The 18,960-nt window shown below is 40.6% G+C and overlaps 1 protein-coding gene across 1 annotated transcript; it reads right to left on the reverse strand.

The window, feature by feature from the left end:
- Window positions 1-60: 60 nt before the first annotated feature.
- Window positions 61-10,579, reverse strand: LOC143296881 (cytochrome c oxidase subunit 5A, mitochondrial-like). The gene is made up of 5 exons (XM_076608862.1): window positions 10,421-10,579; window positions 4,554-4,690; window positions 3,200-3,304; window positions 749-918; window positions 61-254 (listed from the first exon to the last, which is right to left on the reverse strand). Exons 1-4 carry the CDS (start codon window positions 10,494-10,496, stop codon window positions 772-774), a joined length of 465 nt encoding a protein of 154 aa, XP_076464977.1. The 5' UTR covers window positions 10,497-10,579; the 3' UTR covers window positions 61-254; window positions 749-771.
- Window positions 10,580-18,960: the final 8,381 nt, after the last annotated feature.

Consider the following 18,960-nt stretch of genomic DNA (forward strand, 5'->3'; position numbering starts at 1 on the left):
GTGTAATGTTCTCAACTTTTCATGCACATGCACACAAACAAGAAAACAAAAACAAAAATGTGAAGGATCATCAACAGAACTTTAACAAGGAACTAAAAATTTTGCTGCTGCGTTCAGTCTAATCACACTTAAAACAATGAACCACTTGAAGAGAACTGTTCACTTGGTGCTTGCACTCAACTGGTCTTGCACACGCATGAAAGCTGATCTGATTCCAAAGCCAATGGACTTGAGGAAAAGATGCAACAATGAACCTGCAAATGACACCACAGTTAAGTTGCTTCTCATGAATTTCATATGGTTTGGAGGGAAAAAAATTCAATGGTATTGCAACACTCCAAACAAAACTGATTTCTGATAATCTGTTCTAAAAATGTTTTCTTGTACCCTTTTTTGAAAATGTGCTCTCATTATAATTGTTAACTTTAGACAGAACTGATATTTTTCAAGCCAAATTCAGTGTCAGCAAACGAGTATTTCCAGACAAAATTAGTGTTAAAGTTTACCAACACACACACACACATGCATACATACACCATACAATGACACATATAAATACACAGATACAAGACACACTCATACATTTTTGTAAACACACAGGCACAAGACACAGACTACCAATGCAGGCTTATTGCATATTATACTTTTTCAGTTTTTATATTTACACAAATTAGCCACACAAAACTAACTTACAGTAAGTTACACAGATCTTACTACAACAGCCTATATCTCAACAAAAAAAACATACCCTATAAATTTTGTAGACGAGGTCTACATGTCAAAGACGTCTTGGAGAGCTAATTCTGGTTTGTCATAGTTCATGTCCTCTGGGGTCAGAATTCCGAGCTCATCCAGAGTGGGCTTGATCTCCTGCTTGATGTATGGCCACACTTCACTCACTCGCCCACCACACTTGTCCTGAAAAAAACACACCTGTCTTAACATCACTACAGCCAATATATATATATATATCATATATATATATTTCTTTTTTCTGTTGTTGAAAAAAACAATTCTAATTTCAATTGTCTAACCAACTGTAAACTTGTTAAGGCCACATCTAACCAATCAGAAGCCTTAAAAGAGGAAACATGTACAATCTTTCAGTAACGTTTCAGTTTCACACTGATGAAATGTCAACAATTGTAATTCCATTGTAATCACTGTGAGCTGCATCAACACTGTGATGTTGGAAAAAACAAAACTTGCATTGTTCATTGTTTTTAAATCAAATGTAAACCTCAGTAAACTTCGAAATCATATTACAAGTGATAATTTCTGCACTCATGAAAACTTTGCACTGAAATACTTCCAAATCTGATATGGTGTTCATTGTTTTAAAAACAAGCACTGTGCTAATACTTATTGTCCAACTGATCACAAGGCCATCTCTGAGATACCACAAGACCACAACTTACCACAAGACCACAACTTACATCTCTCAAAAATATTATTTTTAAAAGACCAATAAAAAAAACCCACAATGATGGTGATGCCAGCAAATGTAGCCAAACAACTAAACTATCCTGGGTCTGGCTCGCTCGGCTTGTATAAGAGAATGACATAAGCTTACAGTAGGGTGAACAGCAAAGTGACAGCTCAGAGTTGTATGATCAATGGGTTCTCTATTGCAATTCGGAATTCATTTACAGCTTAGTCTTTTGTGAAGGACTATGACTCTTAAACTAGGAGGCAAAACTGCACTGGCTCTTAGTGCTACAGCCTTGGGGGCTAGCTGGCCTTTGGGGCAATTCTCAACGTCGACTGTCTTGAAACCACCTTGGCCGAGAGAGTCGGGTAAGGCACTCTCCACTATAATCAAATTCTAGCCCAGATAGTCGGAGACACCAGTTGCCTCCACTGCTGTTCTGATGGTCACAGTCAGACATGACTATCATATAAAAAATATCCCCAAAAAAGGAAATTTAACTTCGTTTTTTTTTCTTTCTTTTTTTTTTTCTTTTTTATTTTTATAAACTTAACCCTTTTGCTGCTGGGAAAATTGAGACTGAAGTGAAATCTATTTGCCAGGGTTTTTTCCGCATATATTTTCAGTGACATGCTGTTGTTTTGAAATCAGTGTTGTTGTTTTTTTCACATTTTCAACTTGTTCATTTCAAACATTTGTCAGGTAATTTGCACTAAAATATCATATTTTCTGGATAAATGGATAATATTTGCACACACAAATTATACTAGAACAACCACAATAATTTTTTTTTTTTTTTTTTTTTTAAAGAGAGACAGATACACAATGCATTGTAACTTCTCCAAGTGATAATATGGATGTGGGGTCACGCCCCCTTGGTCTCCATCCCTCTCCTCTTCACCCCTCTCACACGGTCACTTCATCCAGTTCTCATCAGACCGCATTGGCGGAGTGCCAAGAAAATCGCTCACTGTGTCCTGCTAATAAATCGGTCACTTTCTGTCATCTGTCAAGCTGTACAGCCGGCATCACTCACTGATAGTAGTATCTTGGCCAGTCTCTTGATTGCTCCCTTTATTTTCTATCAAATCGTCCTATAAATGTTCAACACTGTCTTCTTCAAATATACGCTTCAATTCTTTCCGAGCATCAGCTAAAGAAAGCAATCTTGGTTGATTTAGTGCGCCACAATCGCATGTCTTGAGCACGGTATCCGACATTTTGTTGAGCGAGCAAGGAGAGGAGTCAGGCAAACACTGCGGCAGTAACCCAACCAAAACGTTTAAATAAAGTACTGCCTCATGACGTAGATGGGCTTTCTAGCTATGAATAGAATCTATAAAGAGTCCCCAAGCTAAAAATCTACCAGTATTTTTGTCAACGAACTTAATGCAAACCTGAAAAAAGTACGAATATTTCAATGACAAGTTATCTCGTCACTGTTGAGCAAAGTATACGTGCTTGTGCTGACTAGTTATCTCGTCATGTAGGCAGCCTAGGGGTTAAGCAGCAGTGAAACAGAACATTAAGCATAACTACAGGAATTACAAAAATATAAGCACGACTGGAACAGAAAATCTGGCATAAATATTTACAAAAACATAAGCAAAAAGCTCAGGGTAACCTAGCAATTTATCATTCCACATGATTAATTATTAACAAAAGATTACAAGAAATGTCATATCAAACAAAAATAATGGATCTTATGAACAATTATCCAACCAAAGTGTGTCTTATATACATATAATACTTGCAAACTTTGTTCTTTACCTTCACTGCCTCGAGGTAACGTACAGCCAGAGCATAATCGTTGACACGACGACATGCTTTCATGGCTGCAATGATGATCGTGGGCTCTGGCACCAAATCTTCTCCCTGTTAACAAACAAAATATACAGCTCACAATCCACAATGGTGTTGAACAGGTAAATCATCTATACCAACCTGAATTAAATTGCCTCAGTGTAAATGGTCACTAGTCAAGGTAAACACAAAAATTAAAGCATGAATTGCATAGTAGGCTAGGATATCTACCCTTAATCTATTTACTAAAGCAATGGTAAAATATAAAGATACTTCACTGTCTCAGGGCCTTTAAAGACCTTGTGTTCTGCAATATTTCAACAGTATATATCTATATATCAAGTCAAGCATCCACAGCATGCCTATGTTTCATCACCAGGATAATCTCTAATGTATTTCAGTAATGATTACTGTAGATTGTGCACCACCATTTTTTATGTATATGTTATCAACCAATACTGTGTCAAGCGCTGCTGTGTGGTGAATGCATTCATGCTGAGCTTTATTTTTCCAAGCTTAAAATCTTTTCAAACCCTGTTTATCATATTCCTGTTCCAAACAAAAATATGTCAACAATTTTAGTCACACATCAAATTACAGAGGAGACTTTGCTGCTGCAGGGCAGCGCACACCAATGTCGATTCTCATTTCACATGACACACTACCCCACCCCACTTCACCTCTTAGTGTATAGATCTACAAATAACAATAATCACTCATGTCAGTCCCCATTGATCTTTCAACATCTAAGACTCTGACAAGGACATGGTAAACTGAGCACAGAACGAAAGGCCACAGAATTTCAACACTTTTGGGTACTTTTTATAATGAATGATGGCGATGAGGATGGCAATAATGCTGCTATGGAGATCCACTCCAAACATCACATATAACAAGATACAGATCAATCGTTGGAATATGACTGGCAAAAACTGAAAAAGAAGTTGCAAAAACTGAAAAAGCAGGCTTTAGAATGTCCTGGACAAGATTACGAAACAGAAACATACTGAATGTCTGTTTGAAGTGAATGGCAAAAACACACACGAGGTACCCCAAACGATTTGGGAAAATCTTTTAAAAAACTGACATGGTATCTCCATTCGCAAACTTGTCATCCATTAAACCACAGTTTCAACAAACTGTATCTTGCTCTCCTGCTACCTTTTTTGCACACCACCTCAAAACACCTACCTCAGTGCACCCTTGTACACGCAGTCTGATGCATGTGCGTTTGTGTGAGAAAATCAAAATGCCAGGAATCCAGGACAGCGCAAACCTGGCAAACATATCAAAATCCAGTGTGAAAGTCAACTGTACTGACCTGAAGATCATTCATGGCCTTCCTGACCTCCCAGCCATCAATATCACAACGAGCGAAGAAACATTCGTATCGTCTGTCGAATGCGTCATCGGATTCCTTTGGTGCTCCATGTTTTCCCCGTGCACTCACAGCTGCTGCTGCAAAAATAACATCAATTCATTTGTCAATGATTAAATACCCCTCCCAGGCCTATAATACATAAAAGGCTATGACAACTCAATATTCTTATTCATAAAACCTGTAATGTACTGCAATCACTCTTAGTGATAAGTTGCTCAAAAAATATGACTTTGACCTACTTCCCATACCATTATTGATTTACTCAAATTACTGTATGAGTGTTTGGATGTTGTTTTGCCTGCACCATCCAAAATTATAAATGATTATGTTCTGGTGTCTTCCCTGATGTACACAAAACTGCACATGTTAAGACCCTGCTAAAGGAAGCCACTCTGGACCACAATGACCTCAAAAGCTTTTACCCTCTGTCCAACCTGGTTTTTTTGTCCAAAATTATGGAAAATTTTTTTCTCTCCAAACTTTCAGACCATTTAGCATCAAACAACCCGTTTTCTTCTCTCAGTCAGCATACAGATCTGCCCACAGCACTGAACTGCTTTTTTCCTGACATTTTACTGTCTGTTGATGATGCCAAACTATTCGTGTTGACCTTGCTGGATCTGTTGGCTGCATTTGATACAATAGTCCACATTATACTCCTTTCCAGACTTGAACATGTATTTGGGATTCATTCAACAGTTATGTCTATGAATTGTTGGGTGGTTTTTTTTTTCATACCTATCCAACCGCTTCCAGATTGTCTCTGTTAGCAACCCTGAAATCCTACAGTGCCACAAGGCTTTGTCCTGGGCCCCGTTCTGTTCGTTCTGTGTACTTCTCCTCTTTCTGATGTCATTTCTGGCCATTCTGTTCTTCACCACTCTTTTGCTAATGAGTCATTTCTGGTCATTCTGTTCTTCACCACTCTAATGCTAATGATACTCAGCTACAGAAGTCTGTAAAACCTAACCAAATACTCAGTCTGATTCAGTCAATGCAAGACTGCATTCTTGATGTTAAATTCTGGGTGACTTCAGCAAACTAAAGCTAAATGATGACAAAACTGAAGCTATGATTATTTCCTCAGATGTATGTCCACATCCATTTCTTTCCCTGCCTCTACTGTGGTTGTGATGCCACAATCCAGTTTTCTAAATTAACTAGGAACAGTGGAGTCATTCTTGACTTACCTCAGTATGTACACTCAAGTAGTCAATCTGATATGCACTCAGTTGTGAACTTCCGTTGGATTAACTCTACACATCAGTACCTTTCTGTTGAAACTACAAAAACTCTTCTTATTTCTGATTTTGTGCTGTCACAAATTGACTACTGTAATTCTCTTCTCAGAGGCTGTCCACATAATCTTCTTCAGCGAAATTAAAAACTTCAAAACAATGCTTCTAAAGTCCCAGGTACTGATCACATTTCTCCCTACCTAAGTACTCTACACTGGCTTCCCACTGAAGCGTGTTGCGTGTCTCTGCTATTCTGCTTTCCACTCCACAGGACCTACCAATCTTTCTGACCTTATCAATGCTTACACTCCCTCAAGAACTCTTTGCTCTTCCTCTGTTCCCAAACTTCCTCATGTCAATACAAGACCCTATGGTGAACATTCTTTCCTCTTTGCTCCTCCTCATGTCTGGAACAACATTCCTCATCATATCCATGCATCTGATTATCTGATCTCTGCTTTTCGCTCTTCACTAAAAACTCATATTTTTAATACCTATCCATAAGCACTCTCAGCTCCCTTCTTCTCCAACATTATCTTGTCAGCTCACTTTGGATACATGACGAATGATAGGAGAGTGGGGGGGATGCGGGGAGGAAGGGGTTTTGAGAAAGAGTGGTCATGAATAATTCATGTAATTTGTAACTTCTTTCAAGTTTCATGTAAAGTGCCCTGAGCTCTTAGAGAGAAAGTGTGCTATATCGTGTACATTATAATTTATTATAATTCATTATCATCAGTTTAACAACACTTAAAAACAAGATCAAATAATGATATATAAAATTTTATTTAAAAAAACAATATGAAAGTGTTAGTAAGTCTGATGTTCTGTGTCAACCTTTCAATGCCAAAAATACACATATTGCTGACAAATTGTTGCATGCTTAAATGAAGTCACAAACTGACAAAGTCATGAGAAACAGGTTTCTTGACTTCAATAACTGAATAAGGCTCGAACTAAAAAAAAATAATAAAAAGCTTAAACAGATACTCAAAAAACTTTTAATTTTGTTTCAGTCAATACGCACCATGCTGATCACAGTATATTTCATCACATCAACTAAAGTAAGTAAATGCAAAAATCCTTTGCACGGCAAGGGATTTGACCACAAAAAAAATGTTAGGTGTAAACAAAACTTCTGGACTAATTTCTTAACTGACACAGGTAAAAGTATATGTTTATTCTGAGAGGAAAATAGACAATTATGAAAAATTGTATTGTTGTGATTAAATGAATGTGACCCAAAAGAATTTTTCAAACATAAACATTTAACCTACAGATGAACAAATACACGACATGCTTCACACACAAACATCCCCAACATAGGAATGTCTGGAGCAAAATAATCAGCCCTGTGACAAACCCACTGGTCCGGAAATACTCACACCACACATTTAGTTTTGCCACCAATCAGCTTGGAACAGGTGTCACCATTTTGCTTGCCCGCAAAAATAATCATAATGAGTTTTTGATATGCTCCAGTCAGCCAGTTAAATCACTTGAAAAGCCACAGTCCTCAGTGACATGAGGGGTTTCAAAGTTATCTGTAGCTACCGATCTGATAATTCTTAAACAATGTAAAAACTTTTGCAAGATGGAAGTATGTGGCCATCATTTGCAAATAGCCTATGTGGCAGGGGTGCAAATCAGCAGTTCTGGAATGGTTTACGTGGCAGTCTAAAGGTTAAATTCATAAAAATTTAGCTTCAGCTGTTATCTACTCTGTGACATACTTATTTTCATGTAATTTTTAGTTCCAAACTGCTACTTTCAGTTAAATGAGATTAAGTGTAAATGATTAGGATTTAAATTTTAATCCTTCTCCAATCAGTGATTGCCAACAGGTGACAATTATTCTCCATGTGCTTCTAAAAATTAGAAGCTGCATCCACAAAACGCCCTTGCAATTAGTATCAGTATGTACACCTTTTGCTGCAGTTAGTATTGATTAGTATGTACACCTTTTGGATTGTGATACATTGCTTGAAACTCTGTAATATTCTAATAAGGACTCAGATGGTAGTAAAATCACATTTCAGAAATCACCCAATAACAATGCATTCTGCCAGATTTTCAAGCCAACTGATAACCAGCATTGAGTTCATTATCACTTTTGAATAATTTGTCAAGCAGCCACACGGAAACTTTATTTGCCATGTTCTGTTACTGTAAACCTTTATAAATTTGAGCTTGGCTTCAACAATCCTTCACATAAACTTTTTGTGTGTGTGAAATGATTAATGTTAATTGTTATACTCTTTTGACTTTTCAATGGAGCAGAGCTCTTGTTCAGTTGTTGTCTTAACCGATGCTATCAGGTGAGGAGGAAGGTGACAGAATGGTTAAGACACTCAGCTGCCAATACAGAGACGAGAGAGTCTGTGACTGTGAGGGTGTTGGTTTGAATCCTGCTCTCACCCTTTCTCCCAAGTTTGACTGGAAAATCAAACTGAGCATCTAGTCTTTTGGATGAGATGATAAACCAAGGTCCTGTGTGCAGCATACACTTGGCACACTGGAAAAGAAGCCATGGCAACAAGAGTGTTGTCCTCTGGCAAAATTATGTTAAAAAAAAAAAAAATCCACTCTGAAAGGTACACAAATACATAAGCATCCACTCAAGGCCTGACAAGGTTCTTCTTCTTCTTCCATTCTTCTTCTTCTTCCATTAATGCTCAGCGGTCATAACTTTGACCATTACTAGCATTTTATGCATGCTGGGTATTTTCATGTCTCCATAACCCACCGAATGCTGACATGGTTTACAGGGTCTTTAACATGCGTATTTGATCTTCTGCGCGCATATACACACTAAGGGGGTTCAGGCACTAGCAGGCCTGTACATATGTTGACCTGGGAGATCGGAAAAATCTCCACCCTTTACCCACCAGGTGCCGTTACCGTGATTCGAACTGACAGACTGAAAACAATTTTGACAGACGAAACACACCCACTACATGATGACATTAATAGTCATCGATCAGACAGAAGTGGCAGGTTCATAGCTCCACGCACAAGAACATCTTGTTACATTAGCTCATTCATTCCTTCAGCTATTCGCTCACACAATCAAAGCATGCAATACACTCACTCATAGGACTGTGACACAAACCTCCCCGCCCCCCCCCACCCCCTCCCAGCACCACCTGAACTCTTCGGTAGGCGAGTGCATGGGCACAGACATTTTGTGTGGGACTGTGTGGCTGAGCACAGGCAAGCGTTACTTTGTGTGGACGTGCTTGTGATTTAATGGATTTCATGCATCTTAATGTTAGTTTACTGATTTTATTGGTGTGATATGTGTTGCGAGAGGGTGCGGGCGCACAAGCGTTCATACATGTGTGTGCGTGTGTGTGTGTGTGCGTGTGTGTATGTGTGTGTGTGCATTTTACTTATAAACACGATTTATTTGATGGATGTTCTAATATGCTGGATGTTTTTATTTGTTTACATTGATATATGTTGTGAGAGGGTGCGGGCACACAAGCGTTCATGCATGCATGTGTGTGTGCGTGTGTGTGTGTGTGCATGAGTGTGTGTGTGCATTTTATGTTTATTTGTTGGATTTTTTTTTTTTTTTTTTTTTTTTTTTTACATTGTTGTACACTACCTTGTCTTTACACGTATGTGTAGGGGGGGTGAGGGTGGGAGCTAAATACTTATATTTTATTTGCTGGGTGTTTTCTATCAGTATACATTGTTGTGCAATATTTTATTGTCTTAATGTGTGCGCATGTGTGGGGGTGTGTGGGTGTGGGGCTGTTTTAGTCAGCTACTGAGAGTTTATATCTGACTTGTTTTAGTGTATTGTATGGTACATAATTTTTATGTTCATTTTTATGTTGGTGTCTACAATGAGCCTGTGACTGCACACATTAATTTCCATGTGGATTAATAAAGTGTTCTTGAATTGAATTTGAATTGGATCCTCAGATTGAAAGTCCAACGCCTAAACCACTTGGCTATTGGGTTATGCTGCTGTCAGGCATCTGGCTAGCAGATGTGGTGTAGGGTATGCGGATTTGTCCAAACGCAGTGACGCCTCCTTAAGAAAATGAAACTGAAACTATCGGGTAGTGTGTGTCACAAAAGTGTTTTATCAAAATGATCAATTACCTAGACTATTTTTCTCACGGACCTTTTTGCAGACACTGCTCCTAACACCATGTCATTGGGTTTTGAGTCGGCTGAGTAGCGACGAAATGAAACAGGCAAGCCCGTGGGCAAAAAAATAAGTGCAACAGGCATAACTTCCGTGTATCCCCTGATCTTTTCGCTATGTGTAAACATGACACTCCATAAAGAAGACCACGATTTTGTTTGTTTTTGTTAGATAAGTGTTCATCAACCACAAGACTTGGGTAATCATCTTGTACTTTGTCAATCATACTGCGTCATTTAATGACCAAGAGTGGTCGCATGACCTGTCGAAATGAGATTCACTCATTAGATTCAATTTTAATGACAGCAGACGACGTTAGACGTGACCAAACAACTAACCGGCATGGCGGTGACTTTCTTTTAATCTTTTATAATGAAAGTGTTCACTGACATGAATAGGATACGTACCAGCAACTGGCCGCCGAAGGGTCTGCCTTGTAGCGTTTGATAAAACCAACGAAGCTCTTTGAACAATCCTGAACATGGTTTTAGTGTGTCTGTTACCAACCCCGGCGTCCTTCAAACTGAATATTGTGGTTCGGAAAGGGGAATAACTGAGTTTCTCAAAAGCAAAATGTTGGATCGGAAACCGACTCCTGGACTGAAAGCTCGGTAAAACGATCGTATTTCCACTACGGTGATTTTGTCTAAAACAGCATTCCATAGTATATCAAACTGATTCTTCAATACGATGATATGATGTAACCCCCCCCCTCTCTCTCTCTCTCTTGTTTTTGTTTTTGTTTTTCAAGGTTTTTTTGTATATTCAATACGGTGCCATCACGACCTTTGACTGAAATACAACCCCATGAATGCTGTATTTGAGTCCATGAAGCCTAGCTGGCAACAGACCGACGGAACTAACTTTGACTTCTTCAGGGCAAAACGGATTCCAGTGACCAGTCCACACACACTATCATTTTTTTTTTTTTTTAATGGCAACGACATTTTGAAGACACGCTATGCGGTTAGTACTAGAAAGCGAGGCATCCGAAGAGGACGCAGTCGAAACAGGAATATCAATAAGGCACTGTTCTGGGCACCTTATTCTTTCTCTGTCAGTGACATAACAACCTGCCAGACTCGGGGAAGTAAAAACACGGCTGTTCGCTGCATGACTATTATAATTATCAGTCGTGTCCGACTATGACCATCAGAACAGCAGAGGAGACAACTGCTGTTCCGACTATTTTGGCTAGAATTTGATAATAGTGGAGAGTGTCTTGCCCAGGTCAAGTTACATCCCCACTCTCTCGGCCAAGATCAGAGGGTTTTAGGACAGTCGGCGTTGGGATGGTTCCCAACTGAAGGCCAACTAGCCCACAAGGCTGCAGCACTAAGAACCAGTGCAATTTTGCCTCCTAGTTTGAGAGTCATAGTCCTTCACAAAAGCTGACTAAGCGGCTGTAAATGATTTCCAATTGACTGGAGAAACCATTGATAATACAGCTCTCACTTTGCTGTTGGCCCAAATGTAAAGTGTAAAACTTATGTCGGCAATCTGTGATAAAAGCCGTGGCAGCTATCTCACCAATTGCATGACTACTACTACTCAGCCGGTGAATTGTTCAACCATGAAATAAACACGCAGCCGGCTTTCAGGATCACCCAACACTCCGGGTGGACCCACTGAATCAGGCAGACGCCTATAAAGAAGAAGCCCGGTGCCGGGGCACGGCCGGCGGGCCCGGGGGCACAAAAGTGCTATATATCCTCTCAGTCCATCAGGAGCACTTTTTTCTATTCATACAACTGACGACCTTCAGTGATCTATACAAGTCAAACATGAGCAGAAAAACAAATTTTTACCCTCGGGCACTGACAAACGAATGAGGCTGGCCACTGACAGACACATAAACAATACTCTCTCCATACACAATTAAGGTACACAACTGTGGGTCGGCAATGCTGCTTATCGGCTACCAATCCAGCTAGCACACAGTTAAATAAAAAGGTACACTGGAAAAAACCAGATTCTGCCTCAACACTGTGGAAGAAGCTCTCAGTGGCCCGGGGCTTGTCCTTATATCAGGCTTTAATGTTGACATGTGCACGGCAGCAGTAATGACAGGAGATTCAACTTGATGTGCAAACACAAAATTAATTAGCATTTTATTCTGAGACCGGACTGGCATATAGCTTTCTTGAATATGCTAAACAGAATATACGGCCGGACAATACAGAACAAACACTGGTTGCCCCGATGGTAGTTTGACTAACTGGACATGAAAGATCGAATGATGAGGCGAGGACTGGAAAGTATATGATTAGTTACACACAAAAAAACAAAAAGAGTGGTAACTCCCTCCGTCCATATTAAGGTGTGTAGTTTAGGTCCGAGTCGGTGCTGCTTATGCTACCAGTTCAGCGGCCATGAGTTGCCGGTGTAACTAAACGACATGGAAGAGTATTGTGATGCTGCACCTCAGTGGAACCCGACCACATCATCAGTGACCGGGCAGTACAATAAACATAATCCTGAATAAATCCTGAAGAAAAAAAAGAAAGAAAACCAAGCAGCAGCCCCGGCACTTCAGTGCAACAAAGGACGACAAGACCAGAAGCCAGTCCCACGTTGCCGGCATGTGCAATACTGATGCTCAAAGAACTGACAGTGACCTGAGTCCCACAAACATATTCCACTCGGATCCCCTCCAAACGTCAGCCGACGTTAGCCGATGAGATCAAACTCACAAGATTCAGTCAAGGCATGGATTTCAATCAAATCAGTTTCAGTTTTAAAGTGGCGGCGTCAAAGATTGCGCCGGACCGATTCATATCAGTGATGATACTCAACATCTAGTACTTGAAAAAAGTGGGGTGGGGTGAAGACAGATGATTCATCAACGCATCGACCCAATGCGCTGGCCAGTCAGGTCTGAACTGATGCATACCAAATGGCATAGCTGAAAGACAGGCCATGAACAATTCTTGAGGCTTTTGCATTCCTGGCAGCAGAACGGAGCACTCTTGCCGCAGCTTAAGCCATCATGGGGTGGAATCAACTGAGTGAGGACTCTGTCACTGTACCGAGGCTGCGTCAGCATTGACATCCGTGTCCAGCAGACCACCATAATATTATGAGCATAATATTATGAATTTCAGTTCAGAGTTTCTCAAGGAGGTGTCATTGCGTTCGGCCGACAAATCCATCATGTATGCCACACTACATCTGCAGGGCAGATGCCCGACAGCAGCGTAGTCCAAAACGCTTGTCAGGTCTCGAGTGCAGGCATTTCGTTTGTGTTCATTTCAGAGTTACTGTAGATTTCTTAAGAATTTAGCCATAAAACACTAGGTTTATTGTTGCCATGCGTTCTTTTCCAGTGCGCCTCGTGCGTGCTGCACACGGGACCTCGGTTTATCGTCTCATCCGAATGAATTGACGCTCAGTTTGTTTTTTCAGTTGAGTCAAACTTGAGAGAATGGGCGAGACCACCGGAATTTGGACCCAGATCCTCACAGACACTGTATTGGCAGATAATAGCGTATTAACCATTCTGTCACTTTCTCCTTTATGTTAATTATTTCTCTTTCGCAAGTGAAGGTGAATGTGAGCCGCTTCACACTAGGTGGGTCCGCAGACCGACTGGTAAGTCTGGTCCAGTCTGGGCTCTGAAGTGTCTGTGGCCCTGCTAATGCGGACAGGGGTGTAGCCGTGGTGCTGTACGTGGTTCCAGTGCTATCTCTTTGCGTTGCTGACATTTGAGAATGGCGTTCAGTTTCCAGTCCTTTGCTCCTCATCGGCGGCTACGCTGGATCGGACTCGGTTGTGCCATCCTGAGCGAGTTTCTAGATGATGCTTGAGCTTCGATCAAATGTGTTTGGATCAATGCCACAGCGTTTGAGGGAGGTTTCAACAGGTCTTTATCAGTGGAGCTTCTTCTGGCCCCAGTGGGAAAGCTTTCATGTACATAGCTCTGCGGCGTAAAACAGTCACTAATGACAGACACGCGGACAACTGAACATGTCCAGTCCCGGCGCTGGAGCTGGGACCTCATCAGTAGGGCGTGGATGCTTTCGCATCTCAGATTTGTGAACTGAAGGATCTGTGTCAGGGACGTCACAGACGTGATCCTGGCGGCTGACATCTGTGAATTTTTCTCAGGCTTCGCAGATGGAAAGAGCTGAGTTGTTTTGCGTGTCGATAGTATACATTGTCCAAGTCGTTGATGTATACAGATCAGCCGGTGGAAAGAACTGAGTTGTTTTCCCGGTGCCTATAGTATACAGTCCATTTCGTTGAGGCATACATGCAACAGCGCGGGCAGAAGGACTGTTCTGTAGACTGACCTGTAGCTTAGTTTTGAGGTTAAGTCCTCGACAGGTCCACACGTACATTTGCTTGTTGTCTCAAGAGGGGTGCGCTAGCACGTGCGATACGTAACGTGACTTCATCTATCGTGACCGACTTGGACCTTCGTCCTTAAAACCACATAATTCAGCCGCCTTTAACCATTATACCCCGCTGTATGACTTCGAGTTCTGTATGGCTTCAAATAGAAGAAATTGGTATGCGCAAGGGGCATTAAAATGACAATCATCAGCCACTCTGTATCTAAAAATCACTGGCGAAACACTCAGTGTTTTACGTGTGTCCACACACACACACGTGGCTTACGTAATTCAAGATGTATAAAACCATTGACACATATTTGGGCATGGAGGGTTTCAGAAAACAATAGAATCAAGAATACAACTAGGATTACCATAATGTTTGCATCAAATAAGGTAAAATAAGGTAACGTTCCTTCTTCTGCATCTGTGAAAGTGTTCTATGCAACATTGCAAACCTGAATGAATTTACTTTCTAAAGAGAATCCACGGCCTTTGCTTGCAGAGAACAATTTACAAAATGAAATACAGACCTTGGATATACATATTTACTAGGCAACAATCTTACGAATATCAGAAACATTCTTTTTTAGAATTCAGAGAGATTTTCAGTTTCAGTTTCTCAAGGAAACGACACTGCATTCGGACGAATCCATATATGCTACAAATCTGCAAGGCAGATGTCTGACCAGCAGCATAACCCAACTCGCTTAGTCCTTGAGTGCATGCATATATTTGTGTACCTGTCAGAGTGGATTTCTTCTACAGAATTTTGCTGTGGGGGTCTTTTACAGTGTGACATGTGTATGCTGCACTTGGGATCTCAGTTTATCGTCTGATCCGAATGACAAGGCACTGATTGGTTTTTCCAAAATGTGAGAAAGGGCGAGGGTGGGAACTGAACCTATACCCTCACGGGCGTTGTATTGGCAGATGAAGGTCTTAACCATTCTGCCAACTTCCACACACACACACACACACACACACAGAGAGAGAGAGAGAGAGAGAGAGAGAGAGGAATCACAATCTATTCGTGATTCATTTTAGGGTTGTACCATGTGCCACTGGCCAGTGCAGTCTTTGAAAAGGAAAGGCAAATTTCATTGAATTGTTTCTGATTTATATACATTCAATCAGTTAATCAACCATACATTGTGGATCAAATGATTAGTGACCCACTGATTTTTTGTTTGTTTTTAAATTAACATGAGATTCATAACAAAGACTTCAGCTCCCCCCCCCCCCCAAAAAAAAAAAAAAAAAAAAAAATCCACCACCACTAAAAACTTAGTGCAGGCTCTCATTATTCTTATTACAATGTTAACTGAAAAGAAAAAAAAAATTGTAGGGCGTGGCAACACTTGAAAAATCTTGCCCTCATTACTAATGATATCGCTCTGTATACTTGTGTTTATGCATACATTTGGGTGTGCAGCTGAGTGTGTGTGTGTGTAAACAATATGGGTGCATACCTGTTGTATGTTTGTGTGCGCAGTTCTGCTGTATGTCCGTCTGTGAGGCAAATCAAGTCAGAATTTAATGAAGAGAGGCAAGGCTTTTAAGACTCACGTGCGATATGTGCTCATGTATAGGTGAAGTCTGCACTATACATGAAAAAAGCATGGTTTTCCACACATCTCACTCTTAGAATCCCATTAGAGTGTAAATGATAAATGAATGGGAGCCTCTCCAAACTGTAAGTGAACAAATTTCAACTTAACTTTTGTCTGTGTCTGACGGGCGCGATGGCCGAGTGGTTGGGGCGTTGGGCTGTCGGTCTGGGGGTCCCGGGTTCGGGTCGCGGTGACGGCGCCTGGTGGGTGAGGGGTGGAGATTTTTACGATCGCCCGGGTCAACGTATGTGCAGACCTGCTGGTGCCTGAGCCCCTTTCGTGTGTGTGTGCGGGCGGGGGATCGAGTGCGCACGTTGGGGATCCTGTGGTCCATGTCGACGTTCGGTGGGTTGTGGAAACGGGAGCATGCCCAGCGTGCACACCCCCGAAGACGGAGTGTGGCTGCCTACGTGGCGGGGTAAAAACGGTCATACACGCAAAAGCCCACTCGTGTGCATACGAGTGAACGTGGGAGTTGCTGCCCACGAACGCAGAAGAAGAAGAAGTCTGTGTGTGTCTCACCCCATGGATGGTTGAAGTGTTGGAAAAGAAACATCAATCAAACAAACCCTTCCTCTGTTTCAACAGCCAGTGGTTCATTAGCATATTCACCACCAATCACCCTCTCCATTCCAACTGCCTGTCACTTGCCACATCTACTGCCCCTCCCCCTTCCCCTGCCACTCACATCAGTTTCACTGTCCAATTCACATTGTCCTCCTTCTGATGGACTAAAATTAATAACTCTCCTTTCTCCATCCCCTTCCAAGTTAAAGCCATCCCTTTGATCTTGTAAGCTGAAAGCACGAATTTCTGGTCTCTTTCGAGAATAACGTGTTTGAGCCTGAGCTGCCATTGTCACACGTGCAGTCACTCAGTCCAGGTTGGAATAAAAATAGCTTGAAACCTCAGTGACAAGCAAAGACTGGCCAATACCAGTGGTCTGATGTTTTGCTATGCTAATAAGGCAAGACAGGAGACCCATTCAGCATTGTCCATTATCAGCTGTGTGATGTGTGGAAATTTTTGGAAGTCAGGACGTGTATAGCGGTAATCAGTTGGGAACGCTCTCGCCTGTCATCACTTGATATCAGGTAATTAGTAGGGAGTGAGTTAACCTCTGATTTCAAGAGACCATCCTCCCTCCCTAACCATTATACCAAGTTTGGTAAAGACTGATGTACCACCTGGTTTGTACTTTTCCTGGGAAGCCATATCTCATTTGTCAAGTGATGAGGATGATTTTCATTTGCAAAGGACTTATTCTCAACTTCCATTATAACAAGTTTCATTCCAAAATATACCGTTTATGGCAGCTAACAAAATGTGCCAATATAAACATAATCATAGGCGTGCACACACAGACAACCCAGAGCCATTACTCAGTGTTCTAACCCATGTGATGCAGTAAAATTGTTATAACATTAACAGCCACATGTATATTTTTTAAGGGTATGGGTTGTTTTGGTCCAATAGTTTGGCAGAGGGCCTGTAACTGCTCACAGTAATAAAGCACCTGTAACTCATGACATTTGCATGCACATATGCTTTGCATTGTATTTTATAAAACCATCACTGGAAATGTGGAATGTTGCCTATCATTGTATGTGAAAGCTTGTAAGTCTGTGTATGAAAATAACTGAAAATAGCTCATAGAAAATTAACAGAGATAAGCAAAGGGCATTTTGGTAATCATTTTATGTCAAACCCAAATAAACTCGATACGTTTTTGGAAATCTACTCAAGGCCACGAGTCATCATGATGAAATAATTGAAAATGAAGACAAAAGTGTTTGGGAAAAAAGGAGACTAGGAGTCATCATGAAATGGTTGAATTTGAAGACAAAAGTGTTTTTTGAAAAAAACCCACAAAACAAAACTGGATGTTTTTACCCAGTCAGAAATGGGATTGCACAGAACTAGATCTGCACACATCAGAATTATTGGTAAAAAATAACCCATGAAGTAGGTGTAGGATGGAAAATAATAGTTAACAGCATATAACCAAAGAAAAAAGTTATATTTGTGTTGTACACGAAATCTGACATTGTATTAATTCTGCTGAAATTTTTTGTTGATTTAATTTCTGAAGAGTAATATATTTCAAGACGGTATATTTGGGCTTAGTTTTTCACAAGGTAATCAGTGGGGAATGTTTGAAGCTCTGCCTCAACCATTAGACTGTGTCATCTTAAAAACGTGCAGTTTCCGGCAGGCACCAAACTGGTTTGCTTTTCCTCTTTTTGAACTCTTGGTTACTTGGTTCACAGCTCAGAAGTAGGTTTCTATTTGCCAGGTTTTGTTGCTTGATACCCCCATTGTGAGAGCACAGTTCATGTGTGCATACATGTGCGTTTAAAAAAAATGCTAGATTATATGCATCTATATAATTTGCAAGGTGCGCTTTGGAGTTTTTATGTTACATGTTATGGGCGATGTAGAATATAAGGCATTTTGTAAAGCAACCAAAGCAACTTTTTGGATATGTATCTTACCATGTGCCAAAAATGTGTTTTCCAAATTATCTCTTCCTGTTGGTGTTTTTTTGTTGTTTTTTTTTTACTATTTTTTAAAATGTTTGGAATTTTGCCATAAAAGTTCTTTTGTTGCCATGGGTTTTCAGCCTGAAAACTAAGGCTATGTTTACAGCAAGCTCAGCCAATTGCAACAATAAGGCACTCTTGATGGAACACACACATTGGGATTCATGCTTCAAGTTATTTCAAAGTCTGTCCCTTTGATATGTCATCCATCTTTTCTACGTACACGAGAAATCAGTAAGCTGGCTGTTGGCCAGTGTGAGCACTTATTGCTGTGCTGGCACTGATGGTGGGAAAGCACAGAATGACAGCACAATTCAGCCAATTAGCAACTGGCCGGGCTTAATGTGAACACAGCTTAAGACAATCTATGGCATGGATCACAGTGAAAATATTTCCCACTCCTAAATTTTCTGTTCTGATAATCAGCTTTTTAAGTTTCATTTAAAAAAAAAAAAAA

The sequence above is a fragment of the Babylonia areolata genome, chromosome 22, assembly GCF_041734735.1.
Source record: "Babylonia areolata isolate BAREFJ2019XMU chromosome 22, ASM4173473v1, whole genome shotgun sequence".
NCBI classification, from domain to species: domain Eukaryota; kingdom Metazoa; phylum Mollusca; class Gastropoda; order Neogastropoda; family Buccinidae; genus Babylonia; species Babylonia areolata.

Excerpts from the sequence above, each read along its gene's own strand:
- LOC143296881 (XM_076608862.1), bottom strand. The coding sequence starts at position 10,496 with ATGTTCAGGATTGTTCAAAGAGCTTCGTTGGTTTTATCAAACGCTACA. Across the intron at positions 4,691-10,420 it reads CCTTCGGCGGCCAGTTGCTG|CAGCAGCTGTGAGTGCACGG; the intron begins GTACGTATCCTA and ends TTATTTTTGCAG. Across the intron at positions 3,305-4,553 it reads AGGCCATGAATGATCTTCAG|GGAGAAGATTTGGTGCCAGA; the intron begins GTCAGTACAGTT and ends GTTTGTTAACAG.